Consider the following 17862-nt stretch of genomic DNA (forward strand, 5'->3'; position numbering starts at 1 on the left):
GACACTGCAACAGAGACAGGGAAACCTCCACCATGAGCTCCAGACCCCTCAAGGCTGCACAGTGGAAAGCTGCTCCTCAGAACACTCTTCTATCCAATGATGATTTCTCAACTGCAGGCCAGAGACTCAGCTCAGTGAGGAGCCTCTGTGACTCCCACTAATGACATCTCACAGACGATAGCACAGGATAGGTTTGGTGGGTCTTGAATCCAGCCCTTGGCATGAACTCATCACCCAGCCCTGTGTTTGCTGGGAGAGGGTCAGGGTGAACTCCCCTCTCCAAAACAGGCATCGAGCACTCTCTGGTGTCTGGCTGACAGCAAGGACCCCTTGCTGTGCAATCCTGTGGCTCCATCCCCCTGCACGGCACCCTGCCCTGCTGCCCCCCATATACCAACACATAGCACCACAGAGCAAAACCCAAACATACAAGGAGTTACCAAAAAAGCACCCGACATTGCCTGCCTCACGTCTGAGCTGCCTGTGGTGCCCGGCCAGGGGACCTGCCCCCCTGCAGCCCGTGCCTGGTGCCCAGAGAGGGCTGGCAGCTTGCAGGGCAGCTGGAGGAATGGGGGAGAGGGCGGCCCTTCAGCACAGCAGCTGGACCTTCTGGGGCTGCCAAATTCCTCTGGCTTTCTGACAGCGGCTGAAGGGGCTGTGGCAGGAACGTGGCAGGAAGCTGGAGTAAACAAAGTCCAGCCATGGAGCAGGGTCCGGCCAGGCCAGCAACCGTTCCCAGGCTCCCCAAGAGGATTCAGGGACAGCAGAGGTGGCCTCAGGCCAAGCACCATCTCCCCCTCCAACTGCCCTCCAGCTGCAGCAGGATTTGGATGGGAGAGCCTTGTCCAGCCTCCCACAGAGACCATGCTGCTCTGGGGGCTCCCACACCACCAAACTCACCACTGATGCAGACTACCGGACCCAGACCCAACTCCCAGTCCACCCACACACCCCTAAAGCATTGTGCACTGATCAGTTGTATGGCTGACGGGGTCTTTCCTACTTTACTGCCTGCAGCTCCTTCTTGCTCCCCTCCCAGAGTGCCCCGGGGGGCAGGGATCCCAAACACGTTCCACACCTGGCCCTGACAGGAGCCAAGGCAGCTAAGCCCCTTCCCCTCGCCCCCACCACATCCACAAAGCTGCCCCCAAAACATGAGAAGGTCCCTGCAGGGCAGGACACGCTGAAAACAGCCTCACAGGCTCCCCAAGGCAGGGGCCGCCTGGGCCATGAGTAGGGTAGGGTCCCACCCCATCCCGGCAGCCGCTCACCTTCACTCCCCTGGACAGGCAGCCTCTCCCGGACTCTGCTGCCGCCGCCGCTCCGCTGTCCGCCACCGTCCGCCACCGCCTGCCACGGCCGCGTCCCCGCCCCGCCCGGTGCCGGCCCCGTCCCGCCCCCGCGGGGCCTGGGCTGAGCGGGCCCCGGCTCCGGAAGGACCTCACGACCCCCAGCCAGCTCCTTTGACAGTACTTTATTTGATTAGACTCAGTATTCTCTGTGTACACTGGAATGTGCTCTATTCCCTAGGCCAGGATCATATGGGGTTACAAAAAGGGGAGATCTCAGCTTGGTTTAAATATCACCCTCCAACGAATGTAAGAAAAAAAAAAAGCTCCTTGGATGCTTGAACTAGCCTCGACTCCATTTTAAAATCATACAGACAAGCAGCTCTGAACAGGACCAGGTTACTGGGATTCATTGCCTACTTTGCTAGGGAGGAGGGTTTGCCCTCCCAGGACAGGACCAGGGTTGATTTCTCTCTCAGGTGCTGCCAGCAGAGGAGAGACCACGGACTTCTTTGGCAGAGGACCCCAGGGGCCCGTGACAGGCTGGCTGTCTCTCACAGAGCACACAGTACATGCACTTCTAGGGCCTTTGCCTTCCACACACACACTCAGGCCCTCCGGCCAGAGGTGAGGTGTGCCCGGGGGCAGGTGACACTTGTGACAGGCCCCAGCCACACAGGTGAGATGAGTTGTGAGGGGAGCACAGGTCTGTGAGATGAGGCAAATAATGCTGGTGAGGCAGTGGGGAGAGGAACAGCTCAGATCAGCCCCCATGTTTCCTGGAAAACAGCGTTTCCTTCTCCCCCACCTGCCAGCACTGAACAAACACTGGTTTGGGACATGTTCTGACCAGCAGGCAGAGTTACCCGGGTTCAGCTCCTTTCACCCAGGCAGGAAAAGCCTTCTGCCTCCCAGATACCAAAAGGGCCTTGCAAAGGACACGCAGCTGGTTCTAACCTAACTAAACCTCCTCCAAAGCCTGGCCCAAGAGCAGCTGTGGCAAACAGCGAGGACACAGTCCCCTATGGAAGCTCTCCCCCTGCAGCAGGAGCCAGAGCACCTGGAGCTGAGCCATCGCAGCACAGCAGGGCTCAAGGAATGGCAGTAACCTTGTGGGGCAAAGGACCAAAGCCCCTGGTCCCTCTTACCCACCCTGTGCCCCTGCTACGATCCCCCCACCTCTGAGGCCAAGGGCAACTTGCTCAGCTTCCACCAGATGGAAGGGTCCGGAGCAGCAGGCGGCCCCACACACGTTCTCTCAGTGCCTGCTTTCCTCAATGGAAACGAGAGCTGGAGGACGAGGAGAAACCAAAATGTAAGCACCAACAACGGAACAGCATGTGACGCTTTGGGAGGGTAGGGAACGATGTCTGGTCGGCTCTGGGGCTGAGCTCCGGGCGTCGCCAGGGAGGAGGGAACACATCAAAGTCAGGCTCTCTGCGGAGATCTTGCTTTTCTGCCGGCCGGTAAAAATCTGCCAAAGAATTTGTGGCCTTTCCCCCCACGACCACGTCAATTCTCTTCCAAAAATGTCTGTGACCCAGGAACGCTGCAGATGGCAGACGGAGCCACATGTCCTAGCAGAGGGGGCTGCGGCGTTCCCAACATTCAGAATAAACGTCGGTCTCTTTTTTTTGTTTTAATTTAAAAAATTTCTTCCTTTGCACTTCCTCACGTCTAGCATTACAGGATTTCGTACTTGTCCACCAGGAAGGTGGTTTCAGTGGAAAACCTTACAGGGCTGTTCCCGTCTACCTGGGTCACTTTGGTAACCTGTGGAGACAACAGGTAGTGTTAGCTCAGCATCGAACCCCGCTCCCCACCACAGCGATGCTGTGTTTCCCAACACTGGAATGGTCATGAGGGAAGAACTGACCCGGCACCTTCAAACCACACTCAGCCCTGAAACAAAGACCTTTGTTCCCAGGAACCTGAAAGAGTGGAATGATCTTCTGTGGTAACTGTGTCTCCACTGAGGAGTGAAACGGCAGCTGCTGGCTACACTTCAGTGGGGGCAGACAGTCATATGCTGAGCAGTGTTTTGGCTCCAAGGCCGATGCATCTCTAATGAAGTCTGAGGGGAATTAATGATCCTCAGAGGCATGAAGGCACAACTGAACTGCAGGCAAGCCTCTGGGAGGTGTCAGCTGCCAGTGCTGTCTGCTGGCACTCCCAAATCCAGTTATCTCAGTAGTAAGTAAATGTCAACCCTTCAGCCATGGCCAGTGGGACAGCAATGCCCCACTGCAGCACAGCCAGTGTCAGTCAGACAGGGACTGAGGCAAGAGTGACATCACACCTGTGGAGCACCAGCAGTGACCATACCTGTATGTTGCAATAGTTCTTTTGGAAACGAAGGCGACTTGCACCGGGAAGAAGTCGTTTGGCTGCCCTGCTATGCTGAACTCCAGGCTGCCACTCTTGTTTTGGCATCTATCACTGGCAGGCACCACTCGAGGAGGTTTTCTCCGGCTTGTCGTGGCGATACTCGCCATCAATCTCCCCAATCACTGGGGTGCCGACACCAGACCTAGAGCAGGTAATGAGAAGTGAAATAACTTCCCTGCATGGAGCTAAGAAAGTGCCTGTACCACCTGTCAGCTTGAGCACACCCACAAACCAGGGAGGAGAAGGAGGTGGACTTGTTAGTGCTGCTCGGACAAGGAATGTTACTTACGGCAAGGGGATGGTGATGATCACATCGTTCAGCTCTAGGCTCTCCTCTTGCAACTCATATTCAATGTTGACATCACAACTGTTTCCCGCTCTCTGAGGGCCAGCAGTTAACTGTAGGCACAGAGACAGTGTGTGAACCACGCAGGCCTTCCACATGAAGCAGGCTTTCACTTCGAAATGCCCAGCCAAGTCATCCCCTAGAAATTCTGACTTTAAGAAAAGCTCTGTTTTCTTTGAGAGCATTACAAAAAATGCACACTGCTGAGGGCAGGCACTATCCACTGGATACATACAGGATCTCCAACGTCTCACACTGTGCCATGCTCCAGGCAGCCCAGCTGCCGCAAGGTGGATACAAACAAGCAGCCCACAAACATCAGCCTCTTCCACCCGAGCTCCAGACTTGCACTCACTCGTCAATGGAATGAAAGACTCTTCCGTGGTCTGCAACCTCCACTTCAGCACACCCACATCGCTGTTAATAGGAATGACTTCTCTGGGTTCTTCAAACCAATCTGTGACTCTGTAGTGAAGAGCTTCTTGTCCACATTTGGGTGAGTCTGAAAGAAGAACACATGTCCAGGCTGTAGGTAAGCCCAAGAACAGAACTGTAGGTAATGCAGGTTCTACCAGGACAGGCCTACACAGAGTGTTTTTCTTGACAAAACACACATCAGGTTTGCTCCTGGCTCAGAAGTCCATCTGGAGCACACCTGCTTATCAACTTGGGATTCCTTGCAGAAATGCTGATCTGACAAGAAGGATCCACACCACTGCCATTCTTACGTGTCACTGTGCCAGAGACTCTAGCAATACATGCCCTGGCTGGTACTTACAAAACAACTTAACTCCTCAAATCCTAAGAACATACTAAAGGTCCACAGCACACATTTCTCTTGAAGAAAAATCAACCTAGAGCTGCTGGGAAAACAGTATGAAACCACACTACTGTGACCTCCCTCAGCAACCTTAATGCACGCATGTGTCAGAAGCCAAACTCCATTTAAACACACGCTTCACACTGTGAGCACGAGCAGCTTTTGGAAGCAGAGGCTTTCTGCAAATCACTGTGTTAAGTTCCACTAGAAAAAACAGGAGTCAGCACAGGGTTGGCCTCATCTTCCACTCAAAGCAGTGCCCAGGGGAGCGCTGTTAGAGACTCACTCATGGGATGTGCTGGAAGTGGATTTGCAGTCAGTGATGTATGGACAAGCCCCTGGAAGGGTGAGCCAGAGTGTGTCAAAGCAACACCACCTCCAGGGATCATATGGTCATACAGAAAAAGGGAAGGACAAATCTCCCAAGAACCTTCTGAGCTGCTACTACCGACTGTGATCAAGTGCTCCAGCAATCATCCCAGGTACAGCAGTGACGGGACAAGGGACCCAGAAGAAACGGCTCCAGAGAGAATAAATCATTCCCCATTGGCACAGAAGTTTGTTCATCTACTCCCAGTCCACAGCTGCAACTGACATCACACAAACAGGCATCAAGCAACACCTAGGCTGCTGCAAAGTCCAAGTGAGGTCACCCAGCATGCCAATGTGCACTGCTGGGCAGATAAGGCTCCAACGGCAGGATGGCAAGCACCGAGACTGCATTCTCTACTGAACTTCAATCCTTTGAGCATGATGGCCCTGCACTGAGTACTCTCCCATTTCCAATGCATTTGCTGAGAAAGCTTGGATGAGAATACAGGACAGTAACATGCTCAAATGTTTCCAATTTTTTTTCCCTGGAAAACAACAAAAGCACGTTCAACAGCACGGGACTCCAGACAGGCTTACCTGCAGCTGCACTCCCCTCTTGTCTTCGTTTTCTACAGGCAGGCGAATCCGTGCAAACTTTTCATCGGAGATGTGTAGCATGATCATGCCATGCAGCTCCATGTTCTGCAACCCTCCATCGCGGCCACAAGTCAAGGAGATTTTCTCCTCTTTTTCATGTGCACACTAGGACAGATAGAGAAAAAGCTCAAGTCCTATGCTCATCTCCCAGGCAGCAGAGAGATCAGTGCTCAGGAAGGACAGGCTGTGTGTACTGAGCAAGAGCTCCTGAACAGAACAGCATGGCCAGCACCATGGGGGCTAATGCTGCTCTGACAGGTGAACTCGGGGGCAGGAGAATCCATGGATACGGGTCTGCAAGGGATGGGACCCCCAGTTAAACAGCACTGATGCAGCATCTCAACATGGTGGTCACTCAAATCCCCTCTGCCAGGCCACAGCACTCCAGGTACTGAAAGGTTCTGAACTGCTGCATGTAAAATGAAGCGTGAATGCCTCCATCCTGAGTGGCAATGAGGCAGGGAAACAGGGAAAACAGTGGCTATTTGAGGGCAAAAGGCACAGAAAATTCCCAACCTCAGCTCAACAATGGATGGACATCCCATTTTAGTTAGAAGATGCCTAACCAAACTAGCTATTTACTTTCTTGCTGCCATGCTTTCCCAGATTTTGCCCACCAACTGTTATAGTTACAAGGTAAGGGAGCACAGGAAAAAGCCTAAAAGGAACAGGAAGGCTCTCTCCCAGGGCCACACACAGGGAGAGCTGTGAGGAGACCACTTCCAAAACAAGGGCAGCACTCACCTCTCCATGTTAACAGGAGGAGCGAGAACTTGGCTGCTTCCGCAGAGCGCTTGCCTACAGAAGTCATGATATTTTCTCCTTCTGATTTCAGCTTGTCCACAAAGTTGTCCACCTCCTTCCCCTTAGCGCCGAGCTTCAAGGCTTTACTGGGACCTGAAGGTCTGAACAGAGGTCAAGTCAGCTCACTGCAACAGGTTCCTCCTTCCTGGTATCTTAACTTGACCATCCCAACACCACACCATTCACTTTGGAACCCTTTATTGGGGAGAACATGCACAGTACTATTGTCTTACGTGTGAGGTGCTAAGCTATAATTTAGATCTGGATTCTGTTCTGTGTATTACCAGGAGTTGGGACCTCTTTTTCTCACACAAAATGGGAAGCTCACTGCTCATCCAAGATTCCAGGGAGACTATAAGGGGTGTTACTGTGGTATATGACACAAATGCTCCTCAATAGTTACACAGAGGAGGAAACCTGTGTTAGAACTTCTCTTTGGGTACATAGTTTGAACCACCACCAACTCCATGAGAACATCTGCCACCTGCTGTCTCCCTACCTGGCTGGTGCTGGTGCCACTTTGGGCTTCTCGGTCTCAATGATGGTCTCTGTGATCATTGCTGCCGTCGTGCCCCCAGACACGGCTGAGCTGCCGAAGCCCCCCAAACCGGGTGCCTTCTTGCCGTGTCTCTCTGCATCCCTCCTGGCCTGCTGCAGCTCCTTTGCTTTACGGCGCATCTCAGCTTTTGCCTTCGCGTTCCTGCGTCTGAAAGAAGAGACAGGAGGCTGACGGAGCTTTGCAACCTCAACTTCAGCCTGCACAGGAACTAAGTGCAGCTGCCCACAAACCCCTTGCCAACAAAAATGAAACAAGATACAGGTTTAGACAGATACAGAATACAAGTTTACAGAAAAGCTAAATAACTGTATGGCCTACCAAAGTGGAGGAACACCTCTGTATAGCAAAGGTGGCATTTCCAGACATGGCACCTTGTGCCAAGCTCGCAGGTGTCCGTGCTCACCTCTCGCACTGCCCGGAACACCTTTTCCTCATGCGAGTCCATCTCAGTGAAGGTCCGAATTTGCGCCAGATTTACGTTCTCGCGGTAGCCCAGGGCGACGATTTCATCAAATGCAAAGATCAGGTCAAAGCAGTGTTCAGAGATCTCATTCTCCTCCAGAGGCTCGACAGTATTCAGGGATCTAGTAGGAGAACACATTTTAAAGGAGTGCCCACAGAGAGTACTGTGTAAACACTTTCCTTCTACCATCCCAGAGGTCACAGCTGTGCTGACCCTCCCAACCCCAGTGCACCCTTCCGCTGCTCCAGGTACCATTAAGCTGTTGATAAACAAGATGAAGTTTTGCCATTATGAGTTTTTCCACACTAAAATCTTTAGAGAACCTCTCAGCTTCCTTGTAACACTAACTCCGAGGAGCCCAACTGCATGCTAGGGCCAGCAGATTTCCTGAAGATAGTTTGATTGTATGAGACACAAACGTGCTTCTTCAGGATCCCTGCAAAGCAACCTGCACTTGTAACATCATGTTACTTTTGAAGTATATAAGCCTTAGGTTAATAATACAGAGAACATTTAATGCTAAATTACGATCAGCGCTTTGGTCTCATCAACTGACTACAACTGAGGATTTCTTATGTAGTAGTTCAAAACTACCACCAAGACTTCAGAGCTTTCTTCCCAGTCAGGAAGGAAGCTCTGGAACACCAAGCTGCCAGGTAGAGCACCAGCTCAGAATGGTGCCCCACAATGGTGCCGTTCCAGGCTACAGCCACATCACCGAGTGACAGATCCTTACCACTCTAGAGAACAGCCGGAGTGTTTCCAGGTCTTCCAGGATGTTGCTGTTCTTGGTCGTGATCAGCACCATGTAGAGCTTCTCCATGGGCTGGTAGACGTACCGCACGCTCTCCGTCTCCACGAACGTGTGCTGCTTCCCCGTGTTCATCAGCTTTGGGAACGCCGCCAGCAGCCCCTCGATGCGGGTGCGGGTCATCTCCACGAACTGCCGGGACACGATGGCCTTCCCCGCCTTTGTGCATACGGCAGCTGCCAACAGCACCTGGGCGAGCAGAGCAGGTGAGCCTGGCCCACAGAAAGGATCACTTCCCACCACACCTTACCTGCATGCACTAAGAATATGATTTTATGTCTTTTTCTGTGACTGGGAACTGAATTATGCCAAGAACAGAGATATCTCTGTTTTTCTCTCTCTCCCCATTCCATGTTCTGTCCCTACATTAACCTCAGAGCTCTCCCTGCTCCTGTCAGGCAAATGAACCCGTTCCTGATTCCACACACACCCAGGTGTAACAACCCGCTGGAGCATCAGGGGAGGTTCCAGGAGATGGACTTTTCCATCAGGCTGCCCCAGCTTACTGCACACAGGAATGCTGTGAAATGTGACACACAGCTTACTACACACAGGAACGCTGTGAAATCTCTCCCAGTGCCACACACACAGCACAGCCAAGTTGATGCAGCCCCGGTTATCACCCACAGGCCTCAGGTGCCTCCCGGGCAGCTCGCAAGCGTTATCGCTCGCCGGCTGCACTTTGTCTTCCTTCTTCTCTCTGTCTGCCCAGACTTCCTCCCACATTTCCTCTCACAGATCAGTTTCTTAATTACCTTTGTCAGAATAACGCTGTTCTACTCTTCAGAGCTTTAAATCCCCAAACGGACAGAAGGTACCCGAAACCCTCCAACACGGCACCACTGGTTCCTGCCGCAGGCGGAGCCGTGCGCGGGGGGTCCGTGCTGATCCCCACACCGCTGCCACGGGGAAAAGGAGCCGGAGCAGCCCCGCGAGAGACAGAGCTCTCAGGGCCACAGCGCGGGGCAGGCGGGCACCGCCCCGCCCGGCTACACCTGAGACCCCGAAACGTGAAGCAGCCGGCTCAGGAGGCACCGCGGCTCCGAGACAGCAGGGGCGAGCTGCCGCGGCCCCGCCAGCATCGGGCGGCAGCGCCGCGCTCCGTCCCGCCAGGCCGCGGACTCCAGCGCCGGCCTGCGCGCGGGCCCGGCGGGCCCGGGGGCTGCCCCAGAGACTGCCGCGAACCCCGCGCCGCCCGCGGCGGACGGGCCCGGCCCTTCTCTTACCATGGCGGCGGCGGCGGCGGCGGCGGCAGCGAGAGCGGCGCTCGGGTCCGTCCGGTCCCCGGGCGGCCCCGCAAGATGGCGGCGCCGCGCCACGTCCGCACCCGGAAATGTCGTCACGGGGGGGCGGGCTGGTGGCTCCTCCCCGCCGCCAGGGGGCGCGCGCGCCCCAGGGCCGCTCTGGCCAGCCGGAGGGGTAGCGTTGCCATGGCGACGGCAGCGGCGCGGAGAGACACGGGGAGGGCGGAGGTGGGACACGGGGGGACCCGGGGGGGACCCGGGGGTACCCGGGGGCGGTGGATGTGGGCCCTGGGCCGCCCTGCCCCTGACTTTGCTTCTCGGCGTAGCCCCGCCCCGTGGAGAACCAGCCGTACGACGAGAGCCTGGAGCTGCCCGAGCCGATCCCGGGTCCCGCTCGCCACGGGCGGGGGGCGCGGGCCGCCCGCGGGGCTCCCGCCGGCCCACGGTGTCCTGCGGCGCCGCCGAGCGCGGGAGCGGCGAGCGGGGCGGCAGCGGGAAGGTACGAGCGGGGCGGGCGGGTGACGGCCCGGCGACGCCCGGGACACCCGGTGAGAAACGTTGTTCTCTCGCCGGGAGGAGGCAGTGGCCCACCCCGCCGCCCTCAGCGAGGACGACGACGAGGACGATGAGGACTCGGAGGAGGATTCGTCGGAGAGCGACTCGGAGGATGACTCGGAGGAGCAGGGGGCCGCGCTGGAGGGGTGAGCGGCATTACCGGCTGGACGAGCTGGGGCCGGAGCTGGTGGGGCCATACGGGACTCTGCTGATCCCCTGATCCCTAATCCCGCGAGGGTGAGCGGGATCGTGGGCATCGAGACAGGCAGCTCGTCCCCAGTGCTCCAGTGCGATGGTTCCTCCAGGTGATGAACCAGCCCCAGGTGCTGTTTGCTGTGCCCAGGAGAGGCAGGGCTGGAACAACCCAAGGTGTCAGCCAGCCTTGGGAAGGACCATCTCAAACATGTCACTCAGCTCCTGATAATCCTCTTTTTCCAACGTTTTCAGCTCCAAGCCATTGCTGACCACGTCATTGCTGTCCCAACGTCTGCCTTTATGCAGAGCACTTAGCCCCTTTCTGATAACTCTTTGTGGAGCTATATGATCACAACTATCCCTCACTCAAGTACTTTTCTTGGCCAGCAGGTCTAAGGCAAAACAGGGCCCAGTAGAACCTACCACACATTAATCTTTGCCCATGACTCTCTTCCTTTCTTTAGTGACTTCAATCCAGCAGATTTTGACTACCTGCAAAGTGTCTTCTGAAATCAAAGACCTCTTTGAATACATCAGAGGTGAGTGGAAGGGTTTTGGCCTGCTCTTGGCTCTCTTTTGTGTCGATTACTGCAGCACAGTTCCCGGTCACAGATGCTTGGTGGTGGTTTTTTGCAGGTACACTCCCAAAAACAGTAGAGATCGAGCACAAGCTGCAGCCTTTTATTCCAGACTTTATTCCTGCTGTTGGGGATATTGATGCGTTCCTAAAGGTAGAGTTTCTTCAGGTTCCTGTCCCGGCCCTGCCCCGCAGGGCAGTGGGTGTGGTGGGGGGCCGGTCCGGACATAATGGGCAGAGACCTGGAAAGGTACACCCGGTGGCTGGGTCACCTCTCACACAGCACTTAGGTAACTTGGGGTAAGGGCTGGGTTTTCCCTTCTCCAACACCACGTGCTGTTCAGGCAGCACTGTACTGAGTACACACATCCGAGGGAGCTCACGGAGAGGCTCTGTACAAACCTGCCCTGGACTCCGCAGAGAGGGCTCTGTTCTCCTGCAGGTTCCCCGTCCTGACTGGAAGCCTGACAACCTTGGCCTGCTGGTCCTGGATGAGCCCTCGACCAAGCAGTCAGATCCCACTGTGCTCTCTCTTGGCTGACAGAGAACTCCAAGCAGCACAACATCACAGTGAGTCAGGGAGAGGGAGATTGCACTTGCTACACACTGCTTGGAGTGAAACCATGGCATTTTACTCTTACTTTGTCTCTGTGACTCCAGTGGTACAACTGAGAACTTGACTGTAAAAGTAGAAAAAATGCACCTTTTGCTTTAATCCATAGCTTTAAACTGCAGCCAAAATGCAAATTTTGGTACAGACTCTGAGTCTGTTCCTTTGGGTGATGCTTTATTTCCTTTTGGTTGTCCATACCTGGTTTTAGTTGGCATTTTGCCTGCAGAAATCCATTGATAAAGTGCAGCTGGGAAAGAGAGAAGCCCTGGTTCAGCAGGAGCGAACACGGGGTTCCCAAAAAGCCCCAAAACACCACAAAACACTTCCAGGTTTATATTTGTGTTTTTAGCAGCAGATAAAAGTGAAGAGTTTGGAGAATGCAGAGAAGAACCCCAAAGCCATTGACAGCTGGATTGAAAGTATCAGTGAACTGCACCGCTGCAAACCTCCTGCCACAGTCCATTACTCCAGGTGATCCCTGACGTCAGCTCACCGCAGTCTGGCAGTGGAAGGTTGTGTGTGATCCTAAAGTTTGTTTTTCTCTTCCCTGGCAGGCCAATGCCTGACATTGAGACCCTGATGCAGGAATGGTCACCGGAATTTGAGGAACTCTTGGGAAAGGTATGTTGTCTGAGTGATCAGGAATTAGCTCAACGTATGGACTTAGAAACCATCTGCCATGAAAGCCAGGTGCCTGCTCCATCCCACAGCTCAGCCCGCTCAGATTTGTTCCTCCTCACCACTTCCCCCGTGCCAGAAGGCGGAGAGCAGCCCAATGCTGGAATTCCCAGCTGCTGCCCCAGTGGCCTGCGTGTGCTCCCGGGCTCCTGCAGTCCAGGAGCAGAGCTGATGGCCCTGTCTGTTCCAGGTGGGCCTCCCGACCGCGGAGATGAGCTGTGACCTCGCTGAATACATGACATGATCTGCGGTGAGCTGGGGAGGCTGTGCTGGGGACACAACTTGCTGCTGGCCTGGCGCTCTCACTGAAAGCCAGAGGGCTTTAGCTGGAGGCTGCTGCCTCAGTGGGAATGGCTCTTGTACTGCAGGGGACTGCAGTCTTGGTGCACAGAAGCCCAAATGATGGTGGGCAGTGGGGAGCTCAGCTCTTCCTGACAAGGGTGCAAGCCCAGGTGCCCTCACACACTGCTGCTCTTGCCCATAGCCATTCTGGACATCCCTGTGTACAAGAGCCGGATCCAGCCTCTGCATGTCCTCTTCTCCCTCTTCTCAGAGTTCAAGAACTCGCAGGTAGGCAGCTCCAGCCAGGTGCTGCTCACCCAGCTGGCAGCAGTGCCCAGGTCCTGTTTGGCTTTCTGGAGCAGTGGGTGTGTGCAAAGGGCTGGTGGGCCCTGGGAATGTATTCTCAGCTGCTCCTGTCCCTGGTGCCTCTGCCTGACGCAGGGAGCTCAGCTGTGCTACCGAGCTGGGGCACCACGTTGTTCAACAGGCCAGCATGAGCCAGAGCATGTTTCCTCAGGGCACTGCAGAGCACACAGCTCACACACAGCTGATGTGGCCAGTGTGTGCAGATGCATGTGCTCTGAGCAACAGGAGTCAGATATTTGCACGAGCACATTCTTTTCCCTGCAGCACTTCAAGCCCCTGGCTGATGGGCAGAAAGGCAGGAGCCCACCATCCAACCCACCCTCACAAGCGGCAGAGGCAGAGGTGGTGAGCTTTACCTGAAGCTTCACATTAAACCCTCATCTCCTGGATCACTGTCTGCTGCTGGACACCAAGGTGTGCCCAGAGCAGGCTGTGAAATGTCACACAGCACATCAAAAACCTCCTTGGTCTTGGAGACATTACTAGGCTGTTCTGTGTTTGGAGAGTAGGACTTGACTCATCATTTTTGTTGCAGAAGCTGCCAAATGGCTGTTTTTGACTTGTTCCCAAGGAGTTCAGCATTAAACCAGCCTTTCAAAGTGTCAGGCTCCCTGTGCTGTATGTGCTGCAGGGCAGAGGTTCCTTGAGCACACGCTACAAGGTTGAGCAAACAGGAATAAATTCCACACTCAGACACAACACTCAGATCTGCCCAGGGTGTTCCTAGTCTGACCTGGGGATCTCGAATCTGTCTGCCCCTTATTACTGAGTCCACTTTTCCTGTTCTCAAGCCCTTTATCTCCTGCCAAGGAAAATAACCTGCGCAGCACCACACAGACGCTCGAGTTTAGTTTATTGCTGTTGGAACGACTCTCCCCAGCCCCTGCCCTACTGCCTGCCCACCCATCTGCCACAGCAGCAGGGGCAGGGGCAGAGAGGATCATGCAGCAAGCGAGTCACAAACCTGCTAAAGCAAGGCTGGTGCTTGGCCTTACCCTGGAGGAATCACAGGCACTAGAGCCTGGCTATAAAGAGCTTTGATGCGTTTTGATTATAACAGTCTATCGGGAAAGTGAATGGGCTACATAAAAACATGCCTTGGCTGACAGCGCAGCTCCTGAGCCCTGCAGCACGCAGTGTAGCACAGAGCCAGGGCTGCTCAGCGCCCACCTCCCAGAACAGCCTCCCTGGCACCCTTGGCTGCCCTGCTCCAGGGGCTGGTACGTACCTGGGGCTGGGCACCTGGCTCATGGGCACCGCGATTCACAGCCAGATCTCGTCGCTGCTTACACTGGGCACTTTGTAGATGCGCCCAGACATTGGGAGCTGAACAAAACCTGTAGGACAAACAGCTCATTGCCTTTTGGGGCAACCACGGAGCTCAGTATCCCACTGATACTGAGCAGGGCCACTCGCCCACCTGCACCTCCTCACCAAGCTTGTTGAGGACAAGGTGATTCTCCAGCCCTGGCACGGCACTGTCTTCTCCCCTGGCACCAGCTCCCACATCCTTGGGGGAAGCTGCAGGGCAGAAAAGGAACAAAAGCCAGGACATCTATCCCTCACCAAGGCAGCACCTGTGGCCCTATGTGTCTTGCTGCGCTGGTACATTGGGGTTTTACCTCCATCCTCCTGTGCGAGGTCACTGAGGTGCAGGTCAGGCGGCAGGGACCGGGTCTGGCGGGGCAGGCGTGTGCCCTGGGGCTGTGGGTGCTCAGAGCCACTGCAACGGGAGCACCGGCTGGGCAGGCTGCTCCCTTCTGCTTGCCCTGGGCCTGGCACCAGCTTGGGTGAGCGGCACGCCAGGCAGGCAGCACAGGAGCCCAGGCTGAGTAGGGTGGCCAGGGCCAGTGCTGCTCCGACGGCAACACCCAGGAGGGGCAGCTCCACATGGGCATCCAGCAGACCTGCACAGGCAGTGCAGCCCCCTCAGCACCCCTCTACACAGCTGCTGTGCTGTGCCCACCCCCCCAACAGCTACCTGTGGGTAGGAGTGAGGTGGTGGTGATGCCCACGCTGTTGGCAGCACTGACAGAGAAGTTCCCAGCCACGCTGCTGAGATGGATGCGGAGCGAGTGGTTGGCCAGCCCTGGGTAGTGTGTGGCACCCAGGAGGAGGAACTCGGAGGCATTGGCCATCATGTGCCCATCCTGGTCCACCCAGGTGATGCTGGCAGGTGGGTTGGCTTGCACCAGCACAAAGAGCACCAGGAGGAGGCCAGAACCCTCGACCTCCTGGTAGTGGGCACCTGCCCTCAGGATCTCTGGCTTATCTGGGTAAAAAACAGAAACAGTGAGATGGGCAGGAGGGATGGGGGCAACACAGAATACGATTTGTCTCGTCAGGGTCCAGGAGCACTTTCTGCCTCATCTGCATGGGACTGACAAGCTGCTGCTCTGCTATGGCTGTGATGGACACAGGTTATGGTGTCCAGCCTCTACCAGGCTGGAGCCCCACACACCCTTCCCACATCCCAGTCTGAAGCAGGCCAGTGCTGTGGACCTTACACTGCACATTGAGGAGGACAGAGGCATTGTAGGTCTCCCTGAGGCTGGGTCGGTCAGGGAGCAGTTGAGTTGGTGGTCAGAGCGCCGGGCAGTGAGGGTGACGGTGCTGGCAGTGCCTGCAGCTGAGAGGTTGGCTTCCTGCCTCTGGCCGTTGAGGTACCAGGCCAGTGTGGCACCGGGCACTGGCTGGGGGACCCGGCAGGTGAAGGCACGGCTCTCCCCCTCCTGCAGCGTGCACACTGTCCACGGCTGCCCGTCGATGGTGGGGCCCAGTTCCCCCAGCCCTGCCGGAGAGCCGCGGCACGTCAGAGCTGCAGCGGGGGGGTCCTGCTGCCGGAGCAGTGCAACGGACCCCACTACAGCCTCACCTGCAGAGGAGAGCGCCGGGAGGCCGAGCAGCAGGAGGGGGACAAGGGCAGACCCCGGCCAGCCCCTTGGACACCCCATGGCATATCAGCCGTGCTCAGCGCTAGGAGAGAGGCAGCTGGAGCAGGGATATGCGGCCGTCCCCGCGCGGGGCCCGCGGTGTTCCAACACACAGCAGGGCCGGAGGTTGTGGCCCGGCTGCACCTTACCTGCGGCATCGCTGCTGCTGTCCAGCCCGGTCTGCAGTGCGGCTCTGCGCTGGGCCCCCGCACGCAGGGCCGTGCATGCGGCGCGGGGGCGGGCCCGGCGCAGCTGCGAGAATCCATCCATCCCTCTGGCCGGGCGCCGCAACTGCCGCCCCCGAGCAGGAGCGCTGCGCGCAGCCGCCGGGGCAGGCCTGCCGCACACGAGAGCGGCACCCGGGAGGGATAGGGGATGCACCTTCCCGTGCACCCCATCTCCCTTCTTCAACGGAGGGGCCCAGCCTCACACCCACCAGGGCCCCCATCTCAGCGGGACTGTGCGCGCTCGGGAATCGCGGCACAACGCCCGCAACGCCGCAAGAGGAGCCCAAGTGCCAGGGACAGGAGGAGGTTTATTGGGAGTGGAGCAGAGCAGGACACAAACAGCAAGGCACTTCGGTACTTCCCGTCCCCGGCTACCAGGCAGGAGGAGGAACAGGATCTCTGACACACGTGCCTGCCTATAGGCCACCTCGGAGCATGGCTCTACCCCGCCCACTCACTCGCTCCCAGTGCCATTGGGGTTGCGCAGCCGCCCCAGCATCTCACAGAGCATCTGGTTGCAGAGCGCCGAGTAGGGGTTCAGCAGCACCAGCTGCCGCCGGGCAAAGGCGCTGCCCAGGCGCGCCGCGCACTCGAAATCCCGCCGAGCGTCTTCGTCCCGCGCCTGCAGCCGGTGGATGAGGCCACGCTGCACGAAGCTCTGGCAGGCGGCTCGGCCGCGCCCACGGCTCAGGCGGATGGCGGTGTCCAGGTCCTGCAGGGCACCTGGTGAGGGGGAGAGGGGCGTTGGTGGGGTGTGGGGATACCAGGGGACCACCCGCTCCTGTGCTGCTCACCTGCCACGTCCCCCCGCAGGCGCAGGGCCTGGGCCCGGTTGTTGTAGCCCGAGGCGCGCTCAGGCAGCAGGCGAATGGCCTCGCTGAAACCGCTTCAGGGCCGTGCTCACATCTCCCGACTCAGCCGCAGAAACTCCCTGCAGCTCCAGGTCCCGGACCTGCTCCAGCAACTCCAATGGAAAAGCTTCCACTGTGGCAGTGCAAACAGGAGCCCTTGGCTAGGAAGTGGTGGCACCAGGACACCCCGTGGGCTGCAAGCCTTAGTGCCACCCTACACCTCCAGTCCAGGGAGGGAACAGGAACAGGAACAGGACAGGTGGTGAGGTCCAGCCTCAGGCAGGAGCTGCTCCCAGCCTGCAGAGCCTCCTTCCCTGCCTGCCGGCTCACCCCATGGGAACCCCGCCACCAATTCCAGTGAGAACCCAGTGCAGTGTCACCTCACCTTCCAACTCGATGTCCTCCTCCTCCTCATCCAACCCTGGGATGTCCCCAAAAGGGGTGCTGGGGTTAAAGATGGTCTGCAGGACAGCCCTGTCATTCGCCGTGGCCATGGTGCCCTCTGTGCCACTGAGGCCTGTGATGGGGCTCCAGGGGGAGGCTGTGGGTTGGTTAATGTTCACACTGCCAGCCCCACCTCATTCTGTCCCATCCTATTGCAGCCCAGGCGTGAGGCCCCACGGCCAGTGCCCCCCCTGTGCACTGGAGCTGAGGGCTCCTCACCAAACACCCCGTGCAGCCCTCGGTGCTGGCCAGGGGCTCCTGTCCCCAGCGAATTTCCTGGAGGAGAAGCAGCTTCTCAATCCTCAAGAAGAAATGGAGAGCAGCCCTCTGCAGCAATAAACTTGACATGTTTATTAATTAAACTATCACTTAAATAAAAAAAAGTGCATAGAAAATAAACATGTTTAAAAACTCCTTTGTTTTTTTTTGTATTTTTTACAACTATGTA

General features: G+C 56.7%; 3 protein-coding genes across 3 annotated transcripts; 1 reads left to right on the top strand and 2 right to left on the bottom strand.

Moving 5' to 3' along the window:
- Positions 1-1459: 1459 nt before the first annotated feature.
- Positions 1460-16147, bottom strand: ARCN1 (archain 1). Its single transcript, XM_032709669.1, is given in 24 exon segments — positions 1460-3062; positions 3615-3637; positions 3640-3717; positions 3720-3762; positions 3765-3819; positions 3967-4052; positions 4054-4076; positions 4379-4453; positions 4456-4525; positions 5753-5904; positions 5907-5917; positions 6557-6581; positions 6584-6717; positions 7116-7306; positions 7308-7322; positions 7579-7737; positions 7739-7759; positions 8375-8638; positions 14188-14285; positions 14394-14480; positions 14582-14866; positions 14941-15231; positions 15467-15496; positions 15499-16147. Coding segments are annotated over 24 exon segments (2721 nt in total). The 5' UTR covers positions 15914-16147; the 3' UTR covers positions 1460-2972.
- IFT46 (intraflagellar transport 46) lies at positions 9828-13564 on the top strand. The gene is given in 13 exon segments (XM_032709670.1): positions 9828-9921; positions 10267-10394; positions 10908-10938; positions 10940-10982; positions 11080-11174; positions 11463-11550; positions 11553-11590; positions 11983-12104; positions 12188-12254; positions 12502-12544; positions 12547-12561; positions 12796-12881; positions 13224-13564. Coding segments are annotated over 13 exon segments (894 nt in total). The 5' UTR covers positions 9828-9879; the 3' UTR covers positions 13320-13564.
- Positions 16148-16407: 260 nt separating the features above from the next.
- On the bottom strand, positions 16408-17751 carry TTC36 (tetratricopeptide repeat domain 36). The gene is given in 4 exon segments (XM_032709671.1): positions 16408-16842; positions 16914-17001; positions 17003-17103; positions 17356-17751. Coding segments are annotated over 4 exon segments (567 nt in total). The 5' UTR covers positions 17465-17751; the 3' UTR covers positions 16408-16573.
- Between the last annotated feature and the right edge of the window lie 111 nt (positions 17752-17862).

The sequence above is a fragment of the Chiroxiphia lanceolata genome, chromosome 23 (assembly GCF_009829145.1).
Source record: "Chiroxiphia lanceolata isolate bChiLan1 chromosome 23, bChiLan1.pri, whole genome shotgun sequence".
In the NCBI taxonomy this organism is placed as follows: Eukaryota; Metazoa; Chordata; class Aves; order Passeriformes; family Pipridae; genus Chiroxiphia; species Chiroxiphia lanceolata.